The sequence below is a fragment of the Perca flavescens genome, chromosome 18 (genome assembly GCF_004354835.1).
Source record: "Perca flavescens isolate YP-PL-M2 chromosome 18, PFLA_1.0, whole genome shotgun sequence".
In the NCBI taxonomy this organism is placed as follows: Eukaryota; Metazoa; Chordata; class Actinopteri; order Perciformes; family Percidae; genus Perca; species Perca flavescens.
In genome coordinates, this window is record NC_041348.1 from 12115399 (window position 1) to 12132928 (window position 17530).

The 17530-nt window shown below is 40.3% G+C and overlaps 1 protein-coding gene across 1 annotated transcript; it reads left to right on the top strand.

Moving 5' to 3' along the window:
• Positions 1-551: 551 nt before the first annotated feature.
• On the top strand, positions 552-10948 carry opn8b (opsin 8, group member b). The gene is made up of 4 exons (XM_028604612.1): positions 552-686; positions 6575-6868; positions 7860-8185; positions 10613-10948. Exons 1-4 carry the CDS (start codon positions 605-607, stop codon positions 10946-10948), a joined length of 1038 nt encoding a protein of 345 aa, XP_028460413.1. The 5' UTR covers positions 552-604.
• The last annotated feature ends 6582 nt before the right edge of the window (positions 10949-17530 follow it).

Below are 17530 nucleotides of genomic sequence, written 5' to 3' on the forward strand. Positions count from 1 at the left end.
TTTGTTGAGCGTTTAGAAGTAGAAACATTTTGAACTCGCTGTAGCACTTGTTGCTGTAAGAAATACATCATCCATCACTTTATTTCTGTTCTGTTTCCTAATATCTGAAAACGGTGTACAGCAAGGTTTTCTTTTTATTTAGTGTATTGTAAGTGTATTGCACTTTTTATACGGTTCTGTGAATAACATCTTCCCAGCCATGGTCACTTGACCAATCAATGTTTCCATGATGACTGTCCAAATTGTGTATTTGGATATACAATTTGTTGCAAATAAAATGAATTAAAATTAATAATGAATGCGATGTATTTCATTTAGCAGAATAACATTGTGTTGTTCTATCCTATCCAATATTTCCTATATTTCTAAGCAGACACACACACACACACACACACACACACACACACACACACACACACACACACACACACACACACACACACACACACACACACACACACCCGCGCCTCCGCGTCTCTGCCTACTACCTACTCGAGGACAGATGGATCTGACGCCAGGACGCATCAACAGCGGCACATTTTGACTCTCTCCATCCTATGAAGACAGATCACTACTTCTCTGTTATCCTTCTTGTCTGTTACTGATGGCAGTTCCGATGGATATCTACTCCTCCAAGTTATCTCCCGCGCTGGACATCTGCACAGGTTGTTACATGCTGGTTGTAGGTAAGTTACAGGTTGTTACATGCTGGTTGTAGGTAAATTACAAGCCGCGCGTAAACTTGAGTGAATAATCTCACAAGATTTGCTCTCTAAAATCTCCGCTTCCCTGCTCGGCTCAGTTATGTGTAGGTGAAAAAGTCAGTTGTACTGGATGAGTTTCTTCCCCAGGATATGGAGATTTGTAAAGAGAATCAAAAAGCACTAAATTGTACTTTTCCATAATTCATTTTTACGCACGTTAAGGTCGATGGATACACGTCTCGTTTAGACCTGGCTAAAGTCTCTTATTTTTTATAGCGTTTTCTTCCTCATCCAAACCTTTAAGACGATACTCAGTTAGACATGTTTGAAAAGTGTTTTTAAATGGACACGAAAGCCACCATGTTGCTTACATCTCCATTAATGAATCATAGTAATCACGCTGTGGGGACAGAAGCACACAGTAGGGTCCCCACAATGTTAGCCATTCAATTTGAAGACTTCGTCTTCAATTAGGATTAGGGTTAGGCATGAAGTGCTCATGATTAAAGGTTAGAGTATAGAGAATAAGTGTAAATTAATGTCCTCCAAAGTAACAAAAACAAATGAGTCCATGTGTAAGAGGGCAGCTTTCAACCCCATAGGACACATAACCTTTCATATAACATATAACAGTATCTATGTCCAGTGCTGTAATTGAGTTAATCAAAGGAATTCAAATATACATTAAGACCCTTCATGTGGGCTATAAATAGCATTTGTGAGCATTTAATCCAGTGGAAATTATTATTTTACTGATATTTTAACCGTAATATTGTGTGTATGTGTATCACATTCATTTCCATTTTATTTATGTGAAAATTTAGCTCTCACCTTCAGTAAGATACCTGCAGCTCGCAACTGCTCACATCCTCCCTCGACAAGGTTGCACTCATGTCATCTCACACAGCCACTTCAGATCCAGCAGTAGTAATCACAGTAGTAGTCATAATAGGTATCATCTGTTGGATGACAAAAGATTCAGCCATCCTCCTGCTATTCCACACATGATGACTTTCTTTATTATAAGGCAGTATATCTACTGAACAACCAAAGGCAGATTGGTAGATTTACCGAGCGAAATGAAAGATGGATGAAAGAAGCTTAGGACAGACACACTTTATGTAAATTGGCGAAACAACACACAGACAGCTGAAGCACAATGGGGCAACGGAATAAAATCCATCATGTGATAAAACCTCCACATTCAGAAGGGATTCGTTTTCTGTAATGGCCAAAAGGAGCTGGTGTAGACCTCCTGGTTGAGCATTGACATTCACTTCACATCTGCAGTTCCTCCCTGCTTGTTTCTCTGCTAGCCACCAGAAGGAGTATGTGGCTGATTTTATCTGTGTATTGCATTTGACTTTAAAAGAAATGGAAATGTCAATGGATTCAACAACGTTAACACAAAGACATGTGCTGAAGAACTCACATATCAGTGCTCCTTATGACCTTTCTTTTTGGGCAATATGACAACATCCAAGATGACATAAGACATGGGTTGAGACTTTAACAACCATAAGGAGAACAGAGTGTGCAGACAATTCACATCATGATAGAAGGGTTATAAGACAAGCTAATTGGTGACATGGTTTGCTTGCAGGGGGAAAAGCAGGAAGGCTATACAGCTATAGAATGTGGTGATAGTTGAGCTGTGGCGTGTATTTGTATGTGAGAGAAGGTGTTAGGGGGAAGATGAACAAAATAATGTGATCAAAAATAACTATAGAAAAAGGATAGAAAGAAGATAAGGCCTGCTGGCTTTCACAGCTGTGTATGAGGTATACCAGTGGTGTGCCTGAATGTGTTCATTGAACGATAGTTCATGAACTCGTTCACATTTTGGGGCGAACGTGAACTGAACGTACTGTATGAAGATGATATCTGACGCATAGTTTCAGTGTTAAAACTGATAAAATAATAGTTGAAAAATAATAGCTCGCAGCAACATATGAAAAAAAAGAACTATGAACTAGTTCATTTTTGGAACTGTGAACTTAGTTCAACATTTTGAAGTATGAACTATGAACTGAACTATTTCATTTTAAAATTTGTTAACTGAACTGAACTTTGGACTAGTTCATGTAGAAAGTGAACTGTCCCAACACTGAGGTATACTGTACATTACATTCAGTTGTTTCACACTTCGTTAGGGCTTTGCCAATGAGTTTCTTTCTGATATGATTACCTCATTTTTTATTAAAGGAAATTCAATATGAGGATTATTGGCTTATTATAAGGTTGCTGTGAATTGAAAATGTTTTTTTCAGTGCCATCACAGGAACAAAAAGTGTTCTGTGAGTCTGTGCTCGTATACTGTACGTACCAATTTCATACAAGAGTTGCGATAAAAGCTAAAAACAGGCTGTATGAAAATTAAAGGTGTTGTGTGAAAAGCAAGGACCTCCCCAGGGTAATTAGTGTTTTCACTAAAGCTTCAATCTGAAGAGTAAGTGGAGGAAGGTTGTAGATAATGTCCATCTTTACCTTTCAATCCCCCATTCTGCATCCTCCATCCCTCCCCCACTGCTCCCTTCAGTTTACACCATCCAATCCAATCCAATCCAATCCACTTTATTTCTATAGCACATTTTACAAACACAAAGTTTCCAAAGTGCGGCACAGAAGACTCAGAACATCTCTCATGTAATCCCTTTCAGTCAATAGTGTACCAGCTGAGACCCTTAATGAGTCCTGTTAGGATTAGGGTGAAGAAATCGTCATCATCTGCCTCTTTTATCTATCTAGCTGTATAAAATTACAGTTTTAGGCAGTTGCCCATGTTGCGTTTTCTTTAGTCTTTAAGTGACAGACATATCTAATATCTAATTAGCACAATAAGCTGCAGAGTACATTGTGAATACATCAAAACATAAAAGTACATTGACATCAAAGATCAGCATTGTTTTAACTTTTTTAAACTCAACACCCCTTCTTAAAACTCCCACATTTTCACTCATGCATATGCACATTAAACAATCTAAAGAAATCTGTGCCCTCTTTACACTCTTCGTGATTATGCTTGGGTTATGTTAATGTTTTTTACTGTTGCATTCTGATTCTGTGTGTGGTCTGCCCATAGGGCCTAAAGCTGTTACGTAAAAATGGTTAAGGTTTGTTAAATAACTACTGTGTGTGTGGGCTCCCATTTTTCTGCTAACCTTAAACCAAGTGGTAAGAAATTCGATTTCTTAGACTCAATTAGGGCTGGTGCTTATGGAAGCTTAATGCAGCATTCATTTTAAGTGAGAGTCACATATACTGAATTTCATAACCTGTTTTTTACTTTATCGTTGCATTTAACATGGGCTTTTTAATGTCTGCAGCCCTGTGCTTCTCATTGAGCTGTATAAGACCCACTTTCCTTATAATCCGCAGCAGTGAGGATCACTTGAGGCGTCCCCATTGATCATATTTGTTTTGTTTTGTGCAGTAAGGGGTGCGATTGATTGGCTCAGCTGCACTTCCATTAACATGGTTATCAGCGAGCTGTTATTTAATAGGGTCTATAGCGATAAAAAGCCTCAAGCTATGCAGGTGAAGGTCCAATGTGTTGACACTTGTGTTTCATATACTCCGTTCATTTGATATCTGTTAATCTATTGTTATTGTTCCGGTTTAGCAAAAAAGGATCTTTTAACTGTTTAAACATTTATCAAATTCCCATGTTTAGTCTGAACACTACTTCAGTTTGTTCGCTTTCGTAACCAACCCGGTCTCACGCCACGTCGTGAAATAGTCACGTTATTTTGATTCACTGATTTGTTTACAGGTCACGATTTTGACGTTTCTTTCGTGTACACATCCCGAATTTTGAACGTGTACAGGTCACAATTTTCGAACCTGCTCTGGGGGACGCAACAGCGGGGAAATGAGGCGCCACACGCCGGCCACAACAACGGGACGGACCGCCACATGTGGGACGCGATCCCCGGGAGCAGGGGCACACAACAACGGGATGGTTGTGGTTAGGAAGAGAATAACGAGGAAAGGAAACTGCGATCCCCTGTCTCCAGGGTGAAAGTCCTGTGTTGTTTGACCCATCCACCACCCTGACCAACCTCCCTGCGCGGACTTTCGCCTTATCAATACTACTCGCTACTGTAATCATTCTGTGATCACGAAATATGCTTCCCATTGAAATACATTGCTTTAAAATTCGTTATCACCACACGAAAAAAAACGACATTATCATGTCTTGTCCACGACTCAGTAGATTCAATAACGTGACCATATCACAAACTGCCATGAGAACGGGCTGTTCGTAACAGCCAGAAGGCCTTTTTTTTTTACGATTCTCAATAGTGGTAGTTACCAATCTCTTTAAGTACAGTACAAGCCAAAAGTTTGGACACACCTTCTCATTCAAGGTGTTTCCTTTTTATTTTCATGACTATTTACATTGTAGAGTCTCACTGAAGGCATCACAACTATGAATGAACACATATGGAATTATGTACTTAACAAAAAAATGTGAAATAACTGATAACATGTCTTGTATTTTAGATTCTTCAAAGTAGCCACCCTTTGCTTTTTTTTTATTAATAAGGGAAAAAATTCCACTAATTAACCCTGACAAGGCACACCTGTGAAGTGAAAACCATTTCAGGTGACTACCTCATGAAGCTCATTGAGAGAACACCAAGGGTTTGCAGCGCTATCAAAAAAGCAAAGGGTGGCTACTTTGAGGAATCTAAAATATAAGACATGTTTTCAGTTTTTTGTTAAGTACATAATTCCATATGTTTTCATTCATAGTTTTGATGCCTTAACTGAGAATCTACAATGTAAATAGTCATGTAAATAAAGGAAACGCATTGAATGAGAAGGTGTGTCCAAACTTTTGGCCTGTACTGTATATTAATTGGTGCTCAAAAGTTGTTGCATTTTTGAACCCTGAAAATTGAGCTTGTGAGGTGTCACGAACTCATTGGGTACACTGAATTGCAGCTGGTTTATTGCTTTGGGGAAGGTAAGTCAAAAGAAATGAAATGCCCGGTGTTCAAGTCACGTTTAAATTGAAAATGTTATTCAGAGGTTCAGTCACCCCAAAAGGAGGTGAACTGTACTGTAAGTCCCCAGGGCTGTGCTGTACACATTACTTCTGGCCATGTGGGCTGAGGTGAAAGTATCTATACTTTTTTAAAGCTACAACAGGGGCATTCAATTCCCTATGTGCTGTCTTCCACACTAAGGCAAGGTTCCTTGTTCTGGAAATGAGATCGAAAATAGGTACTTTCCTTAGATGTGGTGCTCACAGTGAGATATATTTTCTCTCCCTATTCCTAAAGTATAACTATATTTTGTAATTAATTGGCTTATCATTGTGCCTCTCTTTTGTAGGCTGCTAGTAGGTGGAGTTGTGGGTCTTTAGCCAAACGTGTCCATCTCATCTACACTACAAAATATCTGTTGTCGGCCCCCAGGCAACCTCAATCCTGTGTTTGTTGTACTTTCCCTCACCCTTACGTACATTACACACATGACTGCTCTGTACCCTTTTTTGTACACACTTCATCATAATGTTTGATCAGTGTGTTTTCATTCTGTGTTTCTGCTGGTCCAGAAGGAATTCATCCTGTTTTTGTGTGTGGATGCAATCAATCAAGGTGAGCAGTGTCCAAAACAAAGAAAGAGTGAAAGAGAAATAACAATGTTATAACTCCGCTGGTAATAACATTTTTGAGGAGTGTGACAGACAGTTCTAACTGGAATTAAGGTATTAAGGTTCTGTTTTAGTTTGTGCCTAGTAAATTGTATCTTAAGTTTTCGCCATTTGGGACAGCATTAGCCAACACAGAACAACAGGGATCTGATATCACGAACCTGAATCTTTTCTCTCTGTCTCCTCCTCATCCGGTCTGTCTCAGCTGTTCTCTCCATTGTAGGAAACGTGCTGGTCCTCGTCGTGGCAGCCAAAAGGTCATCGAGGATGAAACCGCCGGAGCTGCTAAACGTGAATCTGGCGGTGACAGACCTGGGAGCAGCTGTTGCCATGTACCCCCTGGCTGCGGCCTCTGCCTGGAGCCACCACTGGCTCGGAGGAGATTCTACCTGTTTATATTACGGCCTGGCAGGGTTCTTCTTCGGCGTCGCCAGCATCATGAACCTGACTGTATTGGCCATAGTGCGCTTCGTTGTGTCCATCAATATGACGTCACCCAGTGAGTAACTCAGGGCTCGAAAAGCCTGATAAGATTACTACCTGGTATTTCTAGACTTATCATTTGGAGAACATAATCACAATGCACATTTTATGCAGCAACTTTTAACCCCCGTGAACTTCATGTTCTATGCTCCAGCAGACAATGCCATCATTATTCTCGGGGTGATTCATCCGGTGGCGAAGGATTTCAACAAAGAATATCTAGATTGCATTTCTAATTTCTTTTAACACTGTTTTACTGAGAAAAATGAGCAGCCCGTTAGGGAACTACAGCAGTTGTTTAGTTTCAGTAGTAGTTAATTAAAACCAATTCCCAATTCTCATATCTGGCCCTTTCAGTGCCGGCCTGGTGTCTCCGGTATCTTCTACCCGACTTCAACAAGGAGAAGGGTCTGTGGAGATAGGTCAGGGTGCGATTTTTCAGGGGGGATGCGTAGGATTTCCCCCTTTTTATATATATATATATATATATATATATATATATATATATATATATATATCCCTGCCTCTGCTGAATTATTTTTATCCTCAGAGGGGACAAAATCCCCCCTGGTAAACATATTGATGAGTTAATTAAATAAGAAAAAAAGTATTAAAATAGTAGATAGTAGATAGAAGTTCAAATTCTGAAGTTTGTGATTTGTTATCATGAATATGAATTGAATTGCCCTTTTCTCGGAATTTAAAGTGCGTCCTCAACCTCCTGTCAGCGTGCAGTTTTTTATAGGGCTCAACAGTCAGTCAGCTCAGTCTAGTCAGGTCTTATATCAGCAATATGTTTTTATCTCTATTACAGTATTTGGGCGCTCTCGCATCCTTGCAGTCAACATGTAATTTTGGGAAACTTATATAAACTAATATAGCCTCTCTCTTTTGCAGAAATTGTAAGCTGCTTCACATTTTGCTATAATAAAGCACCACCTATCTATAATGTACAGCGTTGTTAAACAACAAAAGAAACCAACCAGTCTTTCTTTTTCTCTCTGCAGATGAGAAAATCAGCTTCAAGAAAGTGAAGATTCTGTGCATGTGGACCTGGCTGTACGCTCTGATCTGGGCTCTGTTCCCCATTCTGGGCTGGGGACGGTACGGCCCTGAGCCCTTCGGCCTGTCCTGCTCTCTTGCCTGGGGACAAATGAAACATGAGGGCTACTCTATGGTCATCTCCATGTTCTCCTTCAACCTAATCATGCCTTGTGTCATCATTACCTGCTGTTACTTTGGCATCGCCATCAAGCTCTATTTGGCCTACAAAAATTCAATGAAAAACAACCGAATCCACAATATTGTCAAGCTCCAGCGAAGGCTGTTAATGGTGAGTTACTCTTACTGATGAGACAGCTCTAATGTTATAGTTCAGTCAGAACCGCTTTCAATAGATTCATTCATCTGCAATTTGTATTTGGCGGTATGGCTCTGTTCTGGGGCCTCCCTGCCCTTCCATGTGCATACATAAAAACCCTTAAGCAGGGAGAGAAGCAGTGGCAGGATCCCTTGGGTACACCCTTAGGGTACAGAATAGAGCAGCATCAATGACAATAGACATGACATTGATTAAGTCAGACAACATAAATATAAATTTAAAAGGAGGAGCTGAGGTGGAGGTGGGTTGCAAGCGCTAGCAGAGATGCAGCAAGGTAGTTTTGGAAAAGCAGTTTAAAGTGCTCATATTATGCTCATTTACAGGTTCATAATTGTATTCAGAGCTTGTACCAGAATAGGTTTATGTGGTTTAATTTTCAAAACACACCATATATTTGTTGTACTGCACATTGCTGCAGCTCTTCTTTCACACTGTGTGTTGAGCTCTCTGTTTTAGCTACAGAGTGAGGCATCTTATTTCTGTTCCATCTTTGTTGGGAGTCGCACATGCGCAGTAAGTACTGCTAGCCAGTCAGAAGCAGAGTATGAGGGTACGCTAGCAGCTAGGCGAGCATTATAATGTGTGTTACAAAGTGACGCACATTCGTCACGGAAGTAAAGGCTGGACTACAACAGAGCTGTTTGGAGCAGTTTGTGAACAGTGTTTTCTGTTGGAGATGGTAAGTCCCTTTGGGCTTTTTCACTTTGTAAACCTATAACGTGAACAAAAAAAGATATATAGCCCAATACAGGAAATGGGAAAAGCATAATATGAGCACTTTAAATAGGAACGCTCTATTTGGAAATCCAATCATATGCTTAGGAGGGAATCAGCTGAGCCATCAGCTGGTGTGCTGGCTGAGGGACCGTCAGCTATGAGGTGAGATTACTTACGCTATGCTTCATGTTTGGGGACTATCAGTGTAGGTTGCCTTAAGACATGTGTCTAACCCACGGCCAAATCTGGCCCCTAGCAGGTTTTGATCCGGCCCGCATATCAATTTAATTTTTTTCTGATGTTTTTGGGGCTTTTTTCTTTAATGGCTAACTTACTTTTTTGGAGCTTTACCAAACTGTAAGTGAGAAGACTTTATGAGACATGCAATACAATAATAGTACAGTAAAAGATTTTTTTGATGAAATAAAAGCATGTGGGTAAACTAAACATGTCTGGCCCTTTATGTGATTCTTATTTTCCAGTGTGGCCCTTAGTGAAGTTGAGTTTGACACCCCTGCCTTAAAGGTCCCATGACATGGTGCTCTTTGGATGCTTTTATATAGACCTTAGTGGTCCCCTAATACTGTATCTGAAGTCTCTTTCCCGAAATTCAGCCTTGGTGCAGAATTACAGCCGCTAGAGCCACAATGAGCTTTCCTTAGGATGTGCCATTCCCGTGTCTGTAGCTATTGAGGAGGAGAGAGGGGGGGGCAAGGTGGAGGTTGGGGGTGTGGCCTTGACCAACTGCCACTTTGCTCGTTTGAAAGCCATGATGTCTCTCTCTCTCTCATGGGTGGGCCAAATTCTCTGGGCGGGCAAAGCAGAGAAAGGGGAGGTAACCTTGCTCCTTATAACCTCATAAGGAGAAGATTTCAGATCGGCCCATCTGAGCTTTCATTTTCTCAAAGACAGAGCAGGATACCCAGGGCTTGGTTTACACCTATCGCCATTTCTAGCCACTGGGGGACCATAGGCAGGCTGGGGGAACTCATATTAATGTTAAAAAACCTCATACAGTGAAATTTACATGCCGTGGGACCTTTAAGACACCAGTTTGCCCTTGGGGACTTCAATACTGAATTGGTACTTGATTATATGGACAGGGGTCTGTTAAGGATGATTAAATGGGCATTGTGAAATAGCATCTTGTTCAATATTGCAAATGCATGAGCTAACTATGCTACATTGAAAATCTGTTGCTATACAGCAGTACAGGTACCTCATATAAAACAGACTGGTTACTCTTTTTATGTAGCCCAGAGACCTGCAGACATTCTGTCAAATGTTGGATAGCCTAACTGGTGGAATTTAATTATTGTTTGGATTGTATAATTAACAAGGACAATACAGGTAAACATTGTTTCATAAGAATAGTAACAGATGTAAGGGGGTCTATCTATTGAAGCGAATTTGCAGTACATCCCAAACTAATGAGAACATGGGGGGAAAAACATCTGTTTATATGTGCTGCACATGACTGTATGCATAGCTTTAAGCAGACGTAATCACCTTTAGCAACATACAAACCAAGAGTTTGCTTAGGGTTGTGTTCAGAATATGGACGTGGTTTTCAAATTTCACTCAGTTCCACATTGGTAGGTCAAGACAGGTTTTTATGTTCACCTCTCTTTTTACTGACTCTATCCTCCTGTTCTGTTGCAGATCGCTGTGCTTGTCAGCTTAGGCTTCATAGTTTGCTGGGCGCCCTATGGAATAGTCAGCCTATGGTCTCTTTTCAATGACAGTAGCACCATCCCACTTAAAGTCAGCCTCCTGCCGTGCATGTTTGCAAAGAGTTCCACTGTATACAATCCTCTCATCTACTACATCTTCAGCCGGGGCTTCAAAAGGGAGGTCAAGCAGCTGCGCTGGTTTTGCCTCAGCTCTAACCCATGCCACGTCTCCAACAACATCAATGACAACAAAATGTATATGGTCAGTGCTGATGTCACGTCCAGAGTACAAGCACTGTCTATTATGCAGGAGATCGAGGAGTGAAAGACAGTGATTTTGGGTTGAAAGGATTTTTTGGGGATATGAGAAGACAGACTTTTGTGCTATTAAATGTGGGGGGGAAATGTGTAATCTCATAATGTGTTATCGCACAAATGTTATCAGGATAGAAAATACCTGGTAGGGTAATGCTGGCCTCTTATGTGTGTGGCTACGATTAATGAGGGCATGTTTGCACAATATGTTAAATGCTGTGAAAGGTCAGCCAACTGAGCTATTGATTAGAGTTAATTATATGTTTACACATGGCTAAACCCTAAACCCTTGTAGCCCAGAAATTAAGTCCTACTCCCTGTTGAGTAACAGCCAGATGTGCTAGAAGCGAAAACCTTATTTTGAGATGTTTAATGTTTCAGGTTTAATCTGTGATAGACAAAAAAACCAAATAACTACATAACTTTTTTGATGATTTTCTAACACCAAATCAGTTATTTTTCCGGGGAGTGGGGAATACTTTCAGTTCAGGACTAACATTTACTGTATACGTGCTAAATGTTTTTATTAAAGCGAAAATTCCATAATAATCTCTCTCTGGTCTCGGAGAAAACTTAAGTTTTGCAGCTCCTCTTGGCTCGGTTTTAAGGCTTTAGAAAATCTAGACTTAGTCCAATCACAGGTCATTTCAGACAGAGAGAGTGATCCTATTGGCTGTTCAACACATGCAGATGTAGGGTATGGTATGTACAGTGAGGAAAATAAGTATATGAACACCCTGCTATTTTGCAAGTTCTCCCACTTAGAAATCATGGAGGGGTCTGAAATTGTCATCGTAGGTGCATGTCCACTGTGAGAGACATAATCTAAAAAAAAAAAAACAGAAATCACAATGTATGATTTTTTAACTATTTATTTGTATGATAGAGCTGCAAATAAGTATTTGAACACCTGAGAAAATCAATGTTAATATTTGGTAGAGTAGCCTTTGTTTGAAAGTACAGAGGTCAAACGTTTCCTGTAGTTTTTCACCAGGTTTGCACACACTGCAGGAGGGATTTTGGCCCACTCCTCCACACAGATCTTCTCTAGATCAGTCAGGTTTCTGGGCTGTCGCTGAGAAACACAGAGTTTGAGCTCCCTCCAAAGATTCTGTATTGGGTTGAGGTCTGGAGACTGGCTAGGCCACGCCAAAACCTTGATATGCTTCTTACAGAGCCACTCCTTGTTTATCCTGGCTGTGTGCTTCGGCTCTTGTCATGTTGGAAGACCCAGCCTCGACCCATCTTCAATGCTCTAACTGAGGGAAGGAGGTTGTTCCCCAAAATATCGCAATACATGGCCCCGGTCATCCTCTCCTTAATACAGTGCAGTCGCCCTGTCCCATGTGCAGAAAAACGCCCCCAAAGCATGATGCTACCACCCCCATGCTTCACAGTAGGGATGGTACTCATCATTCTTCTTCCTCTAAACACGGTTAGTGGAATTATGACCAAAAAGTTCTATTTTGGTCTCATCTGACCACATGACTTTCTCCCATGACTCCTCTGGATCATCCAAATGTTCATGGGCAAACTTAAGACGGGCCTTGACATGTGCTGGTTTAAGCAGGGGAACCTTCCATGCCATGCATGATTTCAAACCATGACGTCTTAGTGTATTACCAACAGTAACCTTGGAAACGGTGGTCCCAGCTCTTCTCAGGTCATTGACCAGCTCCTCCCCTTTAGTTCTGGGCTGATTTCTCACCTTTCTTAGGATCATTGAGACCCCACGAGGTGAGATCTTGCATGGAGCCCCAGTCTGAGGGAGACTGACAGTCATGTTTAGCTTCTTCCATTTTCTAATGATTGCTCCAACAGTGGACCTTTTTTTACCAAGCTGCTTGGCAATTTCCCCGTAGCCCTTTCCAGCCTTGAGGAGGTGTACAATTTTGTCTCTAGTGTCTTTGGACAGCTCTTTGGTCTTGGCCATGTTAGTAGTTGGATTCTTACTGATTGTACGGGGTGGACAGGTGTCTTTATGCAGCTAACAACCTCAAACAGGTGCATCTAATTTAGGATAATAAATGGAGTGGAGGTGGACATTTTAAATAACAGGCCTGTGAGGGTCAGAATTCTAGCGGATAGACAGGTGTTCAAATACTTATTTGCAGCTGTATCATACAAATAAATAGTTAATAAAATCATATATTGTGATTTCTGGATTCTTTTTTTTTTTAGATTATGTCTCTCACAGTGGACATGCACCTACGATGACAATTTCAGACCCCTCCATGATTTCCAAGTGGGAGAACTTGCAAAATAGCAGGGTGTTCAAATACTTATTTTCCTCACTGTAGGTCTGGCAATGCGAGACTATCCTGAGGTCAATGCATAACCTGCCTTAGCTGTTGCTGCTACACATGGCGTGTTTTGCCGAGAAATGTTGTGGAATGCATGAAAACTCGTCAAAAGGTGACAGTGTGTCTTTTTTACACTTCCCAAACCAAATGTGTTAATTAGCAAGCTCCTGGCTGGAGGGCAGATTTTGTTTTTACCTTTGGATGGAGCCAGTCTAGCTGTTTCCTTCTGTTTCCAGTCTTTGTGCTAAGCTAAACTAACTGGCTGCTGGTGGTAGCTTCATATTGCTATTATTATTATTTTTATTATTATAACCTTTATTTAAAATCTCAGAAATCATTGAGGTCTCCGTCATTTATGATGTATGATCATTAATGACACCGAGATACAAGGCACATAAAATATAAAGCACAAAACAAATAATACTCAATGAAAATAAATTGCACACAGAAGTGAAATGATCTGAAATAACAGTCTTAGAGTAAGCATAAGTGAACATTGAAGGTTGTTCCATTGGTGCATTAAAACTAAAAGCAGATTTACCAAATCAATAATCAGAGTTAACCTGTGGGACATGAAGCATAAGGCAAATTGTTAAGCAAATTTGGCAAGGTCCTGTGATCCAGTTCAGCATAGATGCTATATATGGTGGTGACAGTCCAATGAGAGATTTATGGATTAAAAAAAGATACTAATGTTTTTCCAACCAACTTTGTCATACAGAGTACAGTGGTGAGTGTGAGGGGTCAACTGTAATGAATCTGAGGGCCGAGTGATAAACTGAGTCCAGGGGTGTGAGAGTGGAAGCAGCAACAGGTCTATAGATTATGTCACCATAATCCCTATTAAATAGACAAATATGAGAGTGTTATCAATCCTGTCATCTAACTCTTGATAAGAAGGCCAACTTGTTCTTTTAAAGTTTTGGAACATCAAAAAGGAGTTCAGCTAGACAGCTCATTTGTTTTGTTTTTTAAAGATTTTTTGGGCTTTATATATATATATGTTCCAAATTATTATGCAAATTATATTTTACACAGATTTTCCTAAATAGCCGATGCAAATGACAGTCAGTATCATTTTCAAGTCACCAACTGTTAGAGTATAAGTCGAATATCATTGAAGAAACCTAATGAAAACTATTTTCAAAAATAAAAAACTCAAAATGCACTGTTCCAAATTATTATGCACAACAGCGTTTCAAAACATATTATAGGTTGTAAAGAACTGAAAATGGTCATTTTCTGAATGGATGCGAGAATTGTGATATCAAAGAAGGGGTCCTATGTTAACATGTAACTTTCCCTGTTAAGATGTGTTTGATTGAAATAGCTTTTGATTTCAGTAAATATAACCTTCTAATGTTGCAAATTCAGCAAATGACCATTTTCAGTTCTTCTACAACCTATAACATGTTTTGAAATGCTCTTGTGCATAATCATTTGGAACAGTGCATTTTCAGTTTTTTATTTTTGAAAAGAATGCTGTTTTCATTGGGTGGTTTGTTCAATGAAATTCGACTTATACCCTAACGGTTGGTGACTTGAAAATTATACTGACTGTCATTTGCATAGGCTATTTAAATGTAAATGGACTGTTCTTATATAGTGCTTTTCTAGTCTGAACGACTACTCAAAGCGCTTTTACATTGTAGAGGAACCATTCACCATTCACACACATTCATACACTGTGGCCGAGGCTGCCGTACAAGGTGCCACCTGCTCATCAGATAATCATTCACACACATTTACACTCCGATGCGCAGCATCCACTGAAGTGGTTCAGTGTCTTGCCCAGGGACACTTTGACATGGGACTGCAGGGCCAAGGATTGAACCACCAACCTTCCAAGGGGCAGGCAACTGCTCTACCACTGAGCCACAGCCGCCTGATTTAGGAAAATCAGTGTAAAATATAATTTGCATAATAATTTAGAACACAGTATGTGTGTGTATTTTAGTGTGGATTTATTTTTATAACTCTGTAAAGTGTCTGAGTGCTGAAACGTGCAGTATAAATAAAACACATAATTATTCATATTATTGTATTTAATTAAGCCTAAAAAGGATTTCTGTGAGGATAATCAATTCATGTTACTATACACGTTCTGCCTAACAGGGACCTGTTCTTGTCTTGCTTTATTCAGGGAATATTCTTTTCTCTTATATATTTACCTGCAATCTAGGAATTCCCTTTTCAAAGTTTCCTTTTTCAATAAGCTTGACTGAATGGCAAATACTGATAAAAATACAGTTTTTGCTGTGCAGCTTTTTTTTTTATTGCATCTTGTAACTGCTGTTGACAGTGTTGAATTGTCTAGAATTTGTGAATGTAGAGCTATGAACATTGCATTTTTGTGTGCATAATCCATTGGTCATGTTTGAAAATAAACTGATTGACTAAAATAAAGTGGTGGACAATGAATTCCCTGTAGTATCACTTCATCACACTTCAGCCTCCATTAGTAAAAAACAAACTGTGGGACTTGCATGTAGTCATCTTGCTCCCTGATTTCTAGACTTGATCCTCAACACAGTAGCTGACTTGGTGTCCAAAGGGGTAACAGATGTACATTTTAATCATATATAGTTGCTCAAAGTGCAGAACGCGGCACGAATGTAACATGAAGTGCATGCATTATGTTTTAACCATCCGTGGTCCATTTTAATATTTTCCCTTTCCATAGCTTACATTTTATACACTAATCAGCTACTGTGTCCAACTACACCCACTTAAAAGGTCCAATATGTAATATTTGTACTTTAATAAATCCAAAAATGACACCAATGCCGCATCAGATATTAAGGAAACATGTTAAACTGAAATACTATCTTTTCTGACAACAATGCTAATGTCAGTATTTTTTCTTTTTGAAATTTACATTCCGTGACGGAATTTATGTTTATGTTTTGGTCTGTGTGTTGTTATCAACGGCCCAGTTTGACGGGCAGGCCGGGTTGCCAGATATACCTGTAAAAACGTAAACCCAGCGCGCTACAGCTGTAATGGTAGTACAGCCATGAAAGCAGCAAACAAACGAACAGGATCAACAGAGATAGATTCTACATGACATAAAAAAAGAAAACAGAATGTTTCTAACAGTTGCGTGACCAGAGACGTAACAACCCCCTGGTAAATATTGGAGATGTATTTGAAAGATGGAGACAGCTTAGATCCCAAAAGGACGCGGAGTTGGCTTATTTTCTCCTGAACAGGTAAGCATTAGCTTCAGGCTAATTTATCACAGCTACTAGGGACGGGCATTTTTTGTTATTTCAACATTTGTGTACTCACATTGAATTATATAGCTAGAGTACCCAAGTTGGTTACTCGCAAAAACAATTGAGACATAGCCAGTAAAGTGATCCCGACTGGTCCTGGCTAACGCCGCCATGCTAACCCTGCGAACTGTTAACGTTACCAGGAGGACCAGGCAAGCAGCCCATTTACAGCGTGTAGCATCTTCAGCGGCTGGAGCTGACAACGGTGAGTTATTTTAAGCCACGAGAGGGGGGCTGTAAATCGGAAAGAGAGGACTGTGAGTTTGCAGTGTGTTTAGCGATTGTTGCCGTAATTCTAAGCCAATGAAGTGTGTTCCGTCGGCAAGGTAGTGGTATATTTAGCGTTTCGTATTGTAATTCTAAGCCGAGGAAGTGTGCCTGACTGGCGTGTGGAGAGGACAGTGAGGTTGTTGTGTTTTTAGCGGTTCACACTGTAATTTTAAGCCAAAAAAATGTGTCTGTCAGTTGGTTACAGAGCTCAGCGTGAGCACGGGCTTTTATGACTGTCAATATAGCCAACATCTACCGTTAGCTACTCCGCTGTGCTGTGGAGTAATGTCTGGCTACGTGAGACTAACATCTAACATTAGCTACTCTGCTGTGCTGTGGAGTAATGTCTGGCTATGTGAGAAAAGCATCTAGCAACATTGTTGTGAATGCTGCGGTCTCAGCCTGGCAACCCCCGTGAACTTTGAGTCTGGGCAGGAGGGGGCGGGGGAGACGACTCTCCAGTATTTTGAATTGGTAGTGCAGTAACTATTTTAACAGTATTACATACAATACTACATATTGCACCTTTAAATGTCTGTCAGGTTAGCAGCTTGGAGAAAGCTCCTGGTTGTGCATGAACACACTAAAAGAGTGCAGTTGTTCCTGTGCAGCAATCAATTATATGTAAATTTTAAGAACCCCTGTCATAATATATCCATTAGAGCTGAGAACAAGACGCTAGTGGCTCCGTGGGGCTGTTAACGCACAGCAGGGCTTAAAGACATACACTCAAGGCAGGCT

Bases quoted from the DNA above. Each gene is read 5' to 3' on its own strand.
- opn8b (XM_028604612.1), top strand. From the start codon at position 605: ATGGCAGTTCCGATGGATATCTACTCCTCCAAGTTATCTCCCGCGCTG. The intron at 6,869-7,859 runs GTGAGTAACTCA...TTCTCTCTGCAG, and splicing joins CATCAATATGACGTCACCCA to ATGAGAAAATCAGCTTCAAG. The intron at 8,186-10,612 runs GTGAGTTACTCT...GTTCTGTTGCAG, and splicing joins TCCAGCGAAGGCTGTTAATG to ATCGCTGTGCTTGTCAGCTT.